The sequence below is a fragment of the Dendropsophus ebraccatus genome, chromosome 6 (genome assembly GCF_027789765.1).
Source record: "Dendropsophus ebraccatus isolate aDenEbr1 chromosome 6, aDenEbr1.pat, whole genome shotgun sequence".
Taxonomy (NCBI): domain Eukaryota; kingdom Metazoa; phylum Chordata; class Amphibia; order Anura; family Hylidae; genus Dendropsophus; species Dendropsophus ebraccatus.
The window spans coordinates 11,182,919-11,195,312 of record NC_091459.1 but is presented as its reverse complement, the minus strand read 5'-3'; the positions used below and the strand labels follow the sequence as shown (position 1 = coordinate 11,195,312).

Here is a 12,394-nt window from a genome sequence, read left to right as displayed (position 1 = left end):
ATAAAAGTTTGAATCCCCCCCCTTTCCCCATGTTATAAATAAAAATAAATAAATAAACATGTTTGGTATTGCCGCGTGCGTAATCGCTCAAAATATAAATTTATCACATTCCTGATCGCGCACGGTAAACTGCGTAAGCGCAAACAAATTCCAAAGTGCTAAATTGCGCATTTTTGATTGCATCAAATCCAGAAAAATTTTAATAAAAAGCAATCAAAAAGTCTTATATGTGCAAACAAGGTACCGATAGACAGTAAACATCATGGCGCAAAAAATGACACCTGACACAGCCCCATAGACCAAAGGATAAAAGCGCTATAAGCCTGGGAATGGAGCGGTTTTAAGGAACATATATTTGTTAACAATGGATTGAATTTTTTACAGGCCATCAGATAAAATAAAAGTTATACATGTTACATATCGTTGTAATTGTAAAGACTTGAGGAACATATATAACAAGTCAGTTTTACCGCAGGGTGAATGGCTTAAAAACAAATACCCCCCAAATTAAAAAAAAAAATAGTTTTTTTTTACAATTTCACCACACTTTGAATTTGTTTTTGGTTTTGCAGTGTACTTTATGACAAAATTAAGCCTGTCATTGCAAAGTACATTTAGTGGCGCAAAAAATAAGGGCTCCTGTGGGTTTCTAGGTGAAAAATGCAAGTGCTATGGCCTTTTAAGCACAAGGAGGAAAAAAACGGAAGTGCAAAAATGCAAATTGGCTCTGTCCTTAAGGGGTTAAAGTGTCACTGTCATTTGGAAAAACTTTTGACATGTCATAGAGACATGTCAAAAGTTTTAATCAGATCATGAGAACTAATTAGGAGAAGATTGTGCTAAGCGTGATCATCACCAGGCTCTGTGTCATGTGATCAGTCAGGATCCGGCTGATTACCTATGTAAGTCTAGGGCTCGTTCTTGAGATCGGTACGAGTGTGAACATTCAGACCCGGATCGATCATTTTGACATGTCTCTATGACATATCATACAGCAAAAAGTCCAACAGCACCTGGGTAAGTAGAAAATGCCTCTCACTTTGTGGGAAACGGACGCACGCCAGAGGGTCTTCAATCCCAGTTAAAGACCATGATAAATCAAGGAAGAATTGGTCCGACAGCATCCAAAAGTGAAAAAGTGGTGGTAGTTTATTCAAGCAACACACACCATAGCAACGTTTCGACCCAGCAGGGTCTTTGTCAAGCCTATATTACATGTGCAATGTGCTAGTATATATGGGGGAAACCCAAATACATCACTAATACACGCCCGTTACATCATCAAGGTGTTAAGTGGGTGAAAACACAAATAAGGAGTGGATCTATAACACACTACCTCACAGTGATTGTATAAAAGCATATAGTGTATATACAAAAGATGTGAACCAATGTTCGTGTCAAGTGACAGCAGTCATGACAGGGGGGCACATACGGAAAAACTCGATCTGGCAGGAGGTAAACATGAAAACAGAGGTATATACCGTAATATATGAAAGGAGATCCTTACCAGGATTTCAGAAAAGCCCACCGGAGGAGGAAGTCAGGAAGGAGGAAGTCCAATCCATGTGTATGTAACGGCACGAGAGGCGCCGGCGGCCTCTACCCTGCCATTGGATTGGCAGTACCTTAATAGGGCCTATGGGACTAGGCCGTAGTCCCATAGGCCCTATTAAGGTACTGCCAATCCAATGGCGGGGTAGTGGTGTGTGACTTTGTATGGAAGAGTACAGTGGGACGATGTGCTGCTGTCACTCTCCTTTGCATGATGTATGAGTGAGGTCCGTTGAGCATGTGGTTTGTTGCAGTGGCAAGCTGATCACGAGCTACAGTGTCAACCACCCCCGTGCGACCCTTGATGGATGCCCCCTCAAGGTGTCCCCCTTGGTAAGCACAGGGTGTCTCCGGATCGCCCCATGACTGGGATATCTCACCCCTTGGGGAGACAGGGATCGAATATCCCATATGGCAGATTTCCCAGTACCTCTTTTTATTCCCCATGGCACCCACAGTGCCAGAGTTAGGTTATATACCAACACCAGCTCCACCGGACCAGGGTTTACCGGCCGCTCTGGACCTCTAGTACGCTATACTTCTCCTGCTACCTTTCTCCTATCCCTGTCTGAGGCTGCGCTTCGCTGACAGGCGGCGTGCACGGCGCTGTCAGCGAAACCTGTTGTGTACACCCGGTTTCCATGGCGATGACGGGGGCGGCGTCGCGGCTTTGTGATGTCATCTGCCGCGGACCGCCGGCGCTGTTACATACACATGGATTGGACTGCAGGTCTCACACCTGTAGGCTGCAGCTCCTGACTTCCTCCTCCGGTGGGCTTTTCTGAAATCCTGGTAAGGATCTCCTTTCATATATTACGGTATATACCTCTGTTTTCATGTTTACCTCCTGCCAGATCGAGTTTTTCCGTATGTGCCCCCCTGTCATGACTGCTGTCACTTGACACGAACATTGGTTCACATCTTTTGTATATACACTATATGCTTTTATACAATCACTGTGAGGTAGTGTGTTATAGATCCACTCCTTATTTGTGTTTTCACCCACTTAACACCTTGATGATGTAACGGGCGTGTATTATTGATGTGTTTGGGTTTCCCCCATATATACTAGCACATTGCACATGTAATATAGGCTTGACAAAGACCCTGCTGGGTCGAAACGTTGCTATGGTGTGTGTTGCTTGAATAAACTACCACCACTTTTTCACTTTTGGATGCTGTCGGACCAATTCTTCCTTGATGTCTCTATGACATGTCAAAAGTTTTTCCAAATAGGGGGTACACGTTAAACACAAATAATAAAAACTATGAAAAAATTAAATTCTAAGTATTTTTTGTGGGGTACGTAGCTGTTTGGGGCTCATTTTTTGCACAGTGATCTAGTAGTTTTTAAGGTAGATGGGCATTTTTGATTACTTTTTATTCCATATTTTTGGAATACAAGATGACCAAAAACACAGGAATTCTGCTGCATCTTTTATAGAAAAGTCTGTCATTGCAAAATGCAATTAGTGTTGCAGAAATAAGGGCTTGTGTGGGTCTGTAGGTAAAAAAAAAAAAATGCAAATGCTATGGCCTTTTAAACACGAGAAGGAAAAAAATAAAAGGGCAAAAATGAAAATTATCTGGGTCCTTAAGGGGTTAATTTGACATAATGCATCAGTTTACACCAAGCTGTCTTAATAATACAACCCTTTTAAGACTGACATTTTAGTAAATTCAAATCTATGTGGCCTTGTTCTGCAGGGTGAGTATCCTCCCGTGTTATTGTTTCCCTTAACCCCTTAAGGACATCCGGCGTACATTTACGCCCCCGCTGCCTGGGCTTTAAGGCAGGAGGGCGTAAATGTACACCCTGGCGCGATCCCGTGCTACGCATAGCGCGTGAGGACAGGCTGCTATCTGCAGCCAGGCCCTCATCCTCAATGGCATGACATTTTATGTATAAAATTTTTTATAAAAAGCGATCAATACGTTTGATGTAGAAAAATTTTTTACTAATAAAAACTAGAGATAATGACGCAAAAAATGACACCCCATACGACCCCGTAGGTGAAAAAATAAGTGCACTATAGGACTCACAATAGGGCCATTTTAAATATGCCTATTTGCAAAAAAAAGTTTTACTGCTAATAAAAATAGTAAAACGTAAGAAAACCTAGTAAGCCTGCATATTACCGTGTTCAGACCGACCTATAGAATAAAGGAAAAATGCCAATTTTACTGTTAAGTGCATTACGTAAACATGGAAGCCCCCCAAAATTTTGCGGAATCACATTATTTGACCCAAGTTCACCCCATAAATGATATTTTGTATGATAATATGGGTAATGATATATGCAAGGAGGAAAAAACGAAAACGCAAAAGTGACAATTGGCCCGGTCCTTAAGGTCATTTCAGGCTCTGTCCTTAAGGGTTCAAACCCACTTGCCGCATCTGCAGCGAGTCTCCTTGCTGCGTTTTTGCAGCGAGACTCGCTGCAGATCCCAGCCCTATACTTTCATTAGCAGAGAAACTCGCAGCAGGGATGTACATCTTTGCTGCGATTTTGTCTGCAGCCCTCCCCATTAACCCCCTAGCCGCCGGACATTATACATTACCGGGTCCCCGTTCCTGCTTGATTCAGGGATCCTGGTGTCTTCACGGCCCGCCCGGTCAGTCATTGCTCTGCGGCAGGGCAGCGCACTGATTGGCCGGGCAGAACGTGCCGGGAGCCGCCGAAGCAAGCAGGAGCGTTGACCTGGTAATGTATATCCTGCCTGCCCCCCCTGCAGCCCCGATCACCCCCGGCCGCATGATCGCCCCCGCACCCCTGATCATGCGGCTGGTGGGTGCGGGGGGCGATCATTTGGCCGGGGGGGTGCGGGGGGGCGATCCTGCGGCCGGGGGGTGCGTGGGGCGATCCTGTGGCCGGGGGGTGCGGGGGGCGATCGGGGCTGCAGGGGAGCGGGCAGGATATACATTACCAGGTCCCCGCTCCTGCTTGCTTCAGCGGCTCCCGGCACGTTCTGCCCGGCCAATCAGTGCGCTGCCCTGCCGCAGCACACTTATTGGCTGGGCGGGCCGTGAAGACACCGGGAGCCCCGAAACAAGCAGGAACGGGGACCCGGTAATGTATAATGTCCGGCGGCTAGGGGGTTAATGGGGAGGGCTGCAGACAAAATCGCAACAGGGATGTACATCCCTGCTGCGAGTTTCTCTGCTAATGAAAGTATAGGGCTGGGATCTGCAGCGAGTCTCGCTGCAAAAACGCAGCAAGGAGACTCGCTGCAGATCCGGCAAGTGGGTTTGTACCCTAAGGGGTTAAAGTCGGAGTTTTGCATTGCTGGCAGATTATTTTTTATGGGAACAATATATTGAAGTAAGCATTTTTCCAAAAATTTTGTGTGAATTTTGTGTGAATCGAGGTCGCAAATACTGGGCAGGTACAAAAATGAGATACAGAGAATAGTCAGTGACAAACCCAAAAAGGTCAGGGCAGTCTGAAAACCAGGATAGTCAGGGTACAGATACAAGGTTCAGAAAAGCCAGGGAATATCACAGAATGCCTAGCTTGTTAGGGAAACTAGCAGACACTGATAGACCTTGTAGGTGACCAGAGAACCGGTCCAGATGGGCATTGGATCACACACCCACATGGAAACAGTAACAGCAAGGGTAAATGGAGAAACCAAATGTCAATCACCTAGCTAAAACAGAGCTTAACTGTGAAGTGGCTAGAAGGAACTCAGTAGAGGAGAGACGGGTGTGGCAGATTAATCAATAAGGAAGGCAGAAGGAGTAGGACAGTGTTCAGACAGAGCTCAGACAAATGCTAATAACACACAGAAAAAACAAAATTCATGGCCAAAAGGGCAGTCTTGGTCATACCTTATGAACTGAAGACTGTGCCAAAAACCTAACAGGTACAGTCATAACAGAAAATCTTATACATTATCTTATTATATTATTTCTGGAATAATCTTTTAACCATTACCTGATATCATGTGTAAAATAATCCTGTCATTAATCTCAATGTGTACCAAAAAAAGGTAATATTAAAGGGGAACTTTCAGCAAGTTAGACAAATCAATTTCTGAAATATCCTCACATACAGTATTCACTTCTACAAAATCAGTAACAACAAAATTACTGACTTACTATAAAGTTTTATTAGGTGTATTCCCCTCCAGTCTAAGATACTATACAAAATGTAATTTCAATTTAATTTCATGTTTCTTAGTATCATCTCATAAAGTAAAAATTATGAAGTCCATCCCTCGGGCCAGAGCTATTTTTCATTAACAGTTTAGATTTATGTTGCCTTTATGTCACAACATTGTGCCGGCGTATTTAATTATTGTAAGAATAGAGTTTGTGAGCAATCTGAGTGGGAGGTAAAGGAGATACACTGGATATCAATGTGATCCTAATAAATTGTAAGTAATAGCTATCTGTGACAAATCCCGTCAAAAATAATGATCAGGACAAAAGACGACTTAGGAAAACCTCTATGGCTCTTAGCATTTCTCCTTTACAGAATCTTTCCAATGAATTAAAGGTTATTGACAGTATCATCACCTGTTACTTAGATGTTTTTAATTGAAGACACATTGCAATTCAGTGTCAATGGAGCACGACCAATGTGGTGATTGTCAAATGTTACATATGCATATTATGATTGGTTTTTGGCATTTCCAGCTCATTAGCCAGTGAGAACGTTCTCTTCGACTATATCTTGTAAAAAAAATATATCAGAATTATGTGAGACCAAGATTGTTTTCTTTACTCACCACTAGGCTTCTCCCATTGATAGTGGAACAAGCTCTTTGACATTTACTTTTGTACCGTCCATTGGAACGCTTCCTTCAGAGGTATTACTGGCAAAAGAATCATATTGTCCTCCGAAAATTGTGGGTCATAATGGAACATTGATGGAAAAGGTATAAATTATAAACATACAATAGATGTATAGTTTGTTGTGACATCTACAAATAGCAAGTAAATGTAGACTTTCCGTGTTTAAAAACTTTAGGACATTAAAGGAGATGTCCCAAGGAGGTGCCCAACATTTTTTTCAAAAGAACCGTTGAGGAAATGGCTGAACCTAACTATGTGCACCTACCACCCCGGCTCCAGTGCTGGGGTCTGCTGTCAGCCCCTCTGGTTCCTTGTTCTCTAGCAGCTTTCTGTTCTGATTGGGGACTGGGTTGTTACTAGAGATGATCTAACATCGGGTCGTGACTAGAGATGATCGAGTACCGCCTGGAATTCCGGAATACAGCCTATTACCTAGGCTGTATCCCAGAATTCCAGGCGGTACTCGGGCTGTTTCCTCCTTCCCCACGGACCCGGAAGGCATCGGGAATCAAATGCTGCACATTAAAAAATGTTCTAGTTCGATCAAACCTAAGATTTTCCGATGTTCGATTATCTCTAGTCGTGACGTGTCAGCCCCGCTCAGCCAGTTAGCGATCATAGCGGTATCCCACCCTAGCTGCTGCCTGGTTGAGCAGGGCTGACACGCCACGTTCCTGTCCAGCTAAGAACAGGAACCGGTGGGGTTGAGAGAAGACCCCAGCACTGGAGCCAGGGAGGTAGGTGCACATAGTTAGGTTCAGCCACTTCCTCACCGTCTCTTTTGAAAAAAATGTCAAGCTCCGGAAATCTCCTTTAATTCAAGAGTAATCTAAAATTGTGAGTCCTATAAATGATTTTAAAATGTGGTGTTCCACAATGTATACTAACAGCATGTGGCAAGGGGCTTGTGTCATTTTAAGTGGTTTGGGGCCTGAATCCCAGACCATTTATGAGAACCATATGACTAGCCTTCTAGAAAGTGAAGCATGGCTCTGTACCAGCTCTTGAGGATGTGTCTATTGTGTATGCCCCAAGGAAAGATGTGAACAAAACTGTTTAGTGAAAAAATCTGTATATTAGATATTTTAATTATTTCGTAGACTGTCTAAGGTGATTTTCACATGGTGTAAGACACCGGCCATTCTGTGATTTGGCCTGATCACAGAACGGCTGGTGTCAGAGAAGATCTTCCCGGCCGGTACTGCAGTACCGGCCGGATGATCTTCACTTCTGCTGAATTCAGATGTGCACTAGTGTGCCCCGCATTCTAATTTACTACTGCTCACGATGGAGAGTGCCGCCAGAGCAAACACGGTTAAAAAAGAAAAACGGATTGCAAAAACGCAGTGTTAACCCAACCTATAATATAATATCTATTATCAGCAAATAATGTCAATGAGTGATGAACTCTCGATACACAGCAACTAACTAAATGTTACATAAAGAACCAATAAATAACAGTTGAGAAATTGGGGAAATTTATAAGTGTTAGCTAGTAATAAAGGGATCGCGTTTTCAATCATTCTTCAATGAAATGTTATTAATAGCATCTTAGACCGACCTCTGGTGCCGGAGTTACTTAGATCTCTATTGAAAAGAAAGTGAGGCATTTATCTTACTACAGACAGAAATCCTTTGTTCATCAGATTCCAATTCTCCTCTTTTCTCCCTGAATTTATAACTGTTAATTCACCTATAATCCACAAATAATAAATTCTCTACTCCAATAGTAAACCACCACGCTGCACAACCAACTTCCTTATTAAATCTTTTTTTACTTTTTAGCAATTTTTACAAAAAGTATTTCATAGTTACAAAATCAATACAAAAATACATTCAGTGGACATCCTAAAGTTGGGTATCAGACTTTACTCCTCAAGGAGATTACGATCCTCCATTTGCATAGCTGAAGGACGGGTAAGGGGGGATGCATAAGGAAGGGAGTGTTGTCTCCTGAAACATCCATCCAGCTGTGTGATTGCACGCCTTACCAGTCCTTCGGCTATGCAGATGGAGGATCGCGATCTCCTGGAGGAGTAAAGTCTGATAGTTTCTTTTCAATAGAGATCTAAAGCCCCTATTATACGGGGCGACATAGAGGAGCAAACGAGGGCTTTCAGGGCTTGTTGGCTCCTCGTTCCCTGCCTGCTGCTGCCGATATTGCACGTGGTGGCAGCGAGCAGGTAAGTGCAGGTGAGGTGCAGGGGGCTGCCCGGGTGATCGCTAGATCATCCGGGAAGCCCATAGAGGATAGCGGCGGTCTGCTGCCACCACTCCTATTCCATGGAGAGACAGCAGCGGATCGCTACTATCACAGTCGTTTGTCTTTCAATATGTTGAAAGACAAACAACAGCAACAATCAGCCAACATTGTTCATGTCGGCTGATCGTTGCCTTCCATTACACGGGACGATTATTGGCCAATATGGGCAATAATAGGGCCTTTAGTAACTCCGCCACCAGAGGTCGGTCTAAGATGCTATGAAAATGCCAAAAAGGAAAAAGGCTTTCATAAGGAAATTGGTTGTTCAGCTTGGTGGTTTACTATTGGACTGCATTCGTGGAGATTGGAGCCTCCGCTTACACCCGCTAATACTACCCAGGTGCACTCATCTTTTGTTGTGTTTTAAAGTGAAATAAATTCTGGACAGTATAGAGGACAGGGGGGTTTCAGCTTCACTGGAGTATTAAAATACAGCTGCCCATTGAAGTCTATGGAGAGAGAGAGAGAGAGAGAGAGAGAGGAAGAGGAGAAAATTGCAGTGACCACATCAGGAAAAACAGAGATTCTACTGGCTAGAGTAAATGTTAAACTGTCTCACCCCACATTGCTTCTTGAAATACATATGTCACCTAGATTTTTTTTTCTGATTAAAGTCAGATACTAAACGTTGTTATTTTATTCTAATCTGTTTCTATTTTCTGATTGTAATTTTTTTAAATTTACTTTTTGTATATTGTTATGAGGACTGCCATATTGCCTGGGCTGGTTTTAACAGCATTTAGTGACCTGCTTTACAGCAAGACTCATGGACATAGGCGACAATAAACAGTCTGTCCCCTGAGATTAATTTAAAATGTTACTGATCATACTCTATGACCTTTGAATAGATCAATCCACAGTTTGCTGCTATTTTCTCCTCTATCTACTGGTGTCAATTGTAGCTGCAATTCTATACAGATTACTTTACAGCAGCCTCTTCTTATCACCATAGACATAACAGGAAGTCTCAGTTTAGTTTTTGCCCCAATGGTGAGGATGATCTGCAAGATTTCAGAATTATTTTATAAAATAGAAAATTAGATAAAATGTCACCAAAAATATGTTTAACATAAAAACATTCAAACAATAAGTCATTTTCTGATGATACATTCCCTTTACGATGATGATGTGTATGGAAGACAACAATAGCTATTCTTTTGTTTCTGTTTCTTCCCTCTTCTCTCTCCATAGACTATGGGTAACAGCAACCAATACATAAAACTTGTTTAAATTCACTTACTTTTTTCAATTAAACTGTCAGAAAGTGCCAGAGAATTGCAGTTTACGTCTGTAAAAAAAATCTCAAGTCTTCCAGTACTTATCAGCTGGTGTATGCCCTACATATCTATGTCTATGACATACAGCAGCTGATAAGAAAATTACAATCCCTGGCACTTTCTGACACCAGTTGATTTGAAAGAATTTTTTTTTGATGGAGTATCCCTTTAACAAAATGTTTACAATGTAACTGTATATTGTCTTTATAAGAATATGATAAACTCAACTTTTTTTTATTCCATAAATTATAAGTGGTGTCTGATTTATTATACATGTCTCCTTAGCCTCAAGATGTTTATGAAAAATCGTTAGAGAAAAATATGCACGAATCACCACAAAACGCAGTTTACAAACCAACGTACGGGAATAATTTACTACAGGAAGAATTGACTTCAAACTATTCGGAGAACCCAAAACAAAATGACCTTTTCATAGCAGAATTTGTTGTCGTGATGGACTTAGATGGTGACGAAGAAAAAATAACTGATAAAAAATCGCAGGCGTTGCCCTTTGAGAAAACAAAATATGAATTTAGAAAAACATTACGAGAGTCACCAGGACAGCCGAAAGCAACTCTTTTAGAATTCAAGCCTAATGAAAGCTATGTGCCTGGTTCACAGGAAGACTGTCGCAATGTTAAGGATCAAGAGCCACAGGTACTAAGCACTAAGCACCTTCTCTGCATTGGTTTTGTTTGATATCCAGTTTTTGTACTATGTTTGCAAAGAAAAACAGCAGGTAGAATATATAGCAGTTAAAGATGCAATTTAATTTCTGTTTAGAGTTACAAGAATTTACTATATGTTTTTACTTTGATGAATGAATATGCACACTTCTATGACTTTGTGGGTTTTAATTTATTTGTTTAACCTCTTCAAGACCGAGCCCTTTGATGCCCAGATGTCCGGGTCAGATTAATTCAATGTTCCTCCTCGCCTTCTAAGAGTCATAGCGCTTTTATTTTTCCACCTACAGGGCTGGTTGAGGTGTCATTTTTTGCGCCATGACCTCTAGTTTTTATTAATATGATATTGGTGTAACAGAAAAAAATTGATTGCTTGTTATTAATTTTTTTTTTTGTGATATATAATTTATTAAAATCAGCAGTCCTAATGCATCCCCCCCCCTGTTTACGCTGTTCAACATGTGAGAAAAATAATATTATATTTTAATAGATCGGACAATTCCGCACGCTTTGATATGTAATGTGTTTATTTATTTTTTAAATATTTTAATTTTTATAATGGGCAAGGGGGCATTTAAAACTTTTATTGGGAGGGGGGTTTAAAAGTTTTTTTTAATACTTTTAAAAACTTATTACACTTTTTTTTTTTTACACTTATTCACTGTAAAACATGCAATAATTAGATTGTATATACTGATCTATGCTATGCCATAGTATAGCATAGATCAGTGTTATCGACGATCTATGTATAGAGCCTACCTGAGAGCAGACTCTATACATGGATCGCCGAACTGACAGAACGGAGGTAAGGAGCTTACCCCCGCCTGTCGGCACATGCGATCGGGACCCCTGCAGCCGTGACATGTGATTGTGAGCCCCGCACTCAGTGACAGATGCTTGATCTGTCACTGAGCACCTTAAACGCTGTGATCGCTGTAGATCACGGCATTTAAGGGGTTAATGAGAGTCAGCTGTGAAATCGCAGCTGACTATTATTACCTCCGGCCCCGAACACTGATGTGAGCGTGATCGCTCTCACTGCAGAGATCCCGCTCACATCAGGAAGCCCCCATCAGTGCAGGAATGTATATATATATACATTCCTACTGCACGGGGCATGAGCAGTAGGAACGTATATATACAGATTGCTATTGGGAAGGGGTTAATATCTAAGGTCCTCTACCTGCCTTTAATAACTGTATAAACTACTCACGTTTTCAGATGTGGCCACTTGAACTTCCTCTTTTACTTCAGTGCATTTCAAGACCCTTGCCCCCCCCCCCCAACTTTTGCCCATGTGAACATTTCTTTACACAGTATTGGACTATGGTCACACAACGTTTTTCTGCATAATACAGTCTCATTTATGGCTTCAAATGATGACCATCCAAAAAAGATGGGCATTGAACGTTAGAGTAAAGACGTTGTGTGATTAAACCTTAAACCAGAACTTTAAGGGATGATTGACCCCACTTTAGACTTACTATAGATCCTTAATGGGTATCTTTTAACAATCATATTTCAATCTAAGCAAAATCCGCTGCGATCCTGTGTCCAGTGATTTTCTATGGATTTACATACTCGCAGCAGATTTTTTATTCTGACGCAAGCCCTGTCCTATCCCACTTTACCCGGCCCTGTCCGCCTAATACATTACCAGTCCGTGCTCCGGCTTGCTTCTCAGGCTCCTGGCTACTGGTGGAGCTCGGCCTGGTAATGTATTAGGCGGACAGGGCCGGTTAAAGTGCGCCGGGGCTTTACATACTTGCTGCATAATGAAAAATCCAGTATGTAAACCATGGGTCTCCAAACTGCG

The 12,394-nt window shown here is 42.0% G+C and overlaps 1 protein-coding gene across 3 annotated transcripts in view; it reads left to right on the top strand.

Annotated features, from left to right (window-relative positions):
* MLIP (muscular LMNA interacting protein) overlaps positions 1 to 12,394 on the top strand; it is a 138,891-nt gene that overhangs the window by 85,083 nt on the left and 41,414 nt on the right. For all 3 annotated transcript variants that reach the window (XM_069973424.1, XM_069973426.1, XM_069973427.1), the window contains exons 3-4: positions 6,292 to 6,435; positions 10,178 to 10,549. In XM_069973424.1, the coding sequence (XP_069829525.1) occupies positions 6,292 to 6,435; positions 10,178 to 10,549 (516 nt within the window). The remainder of the gene's footprint in view (positions 1 to 6,291; positions 6,436 to 10,177; positions 10,550 to 12,394) is intronic.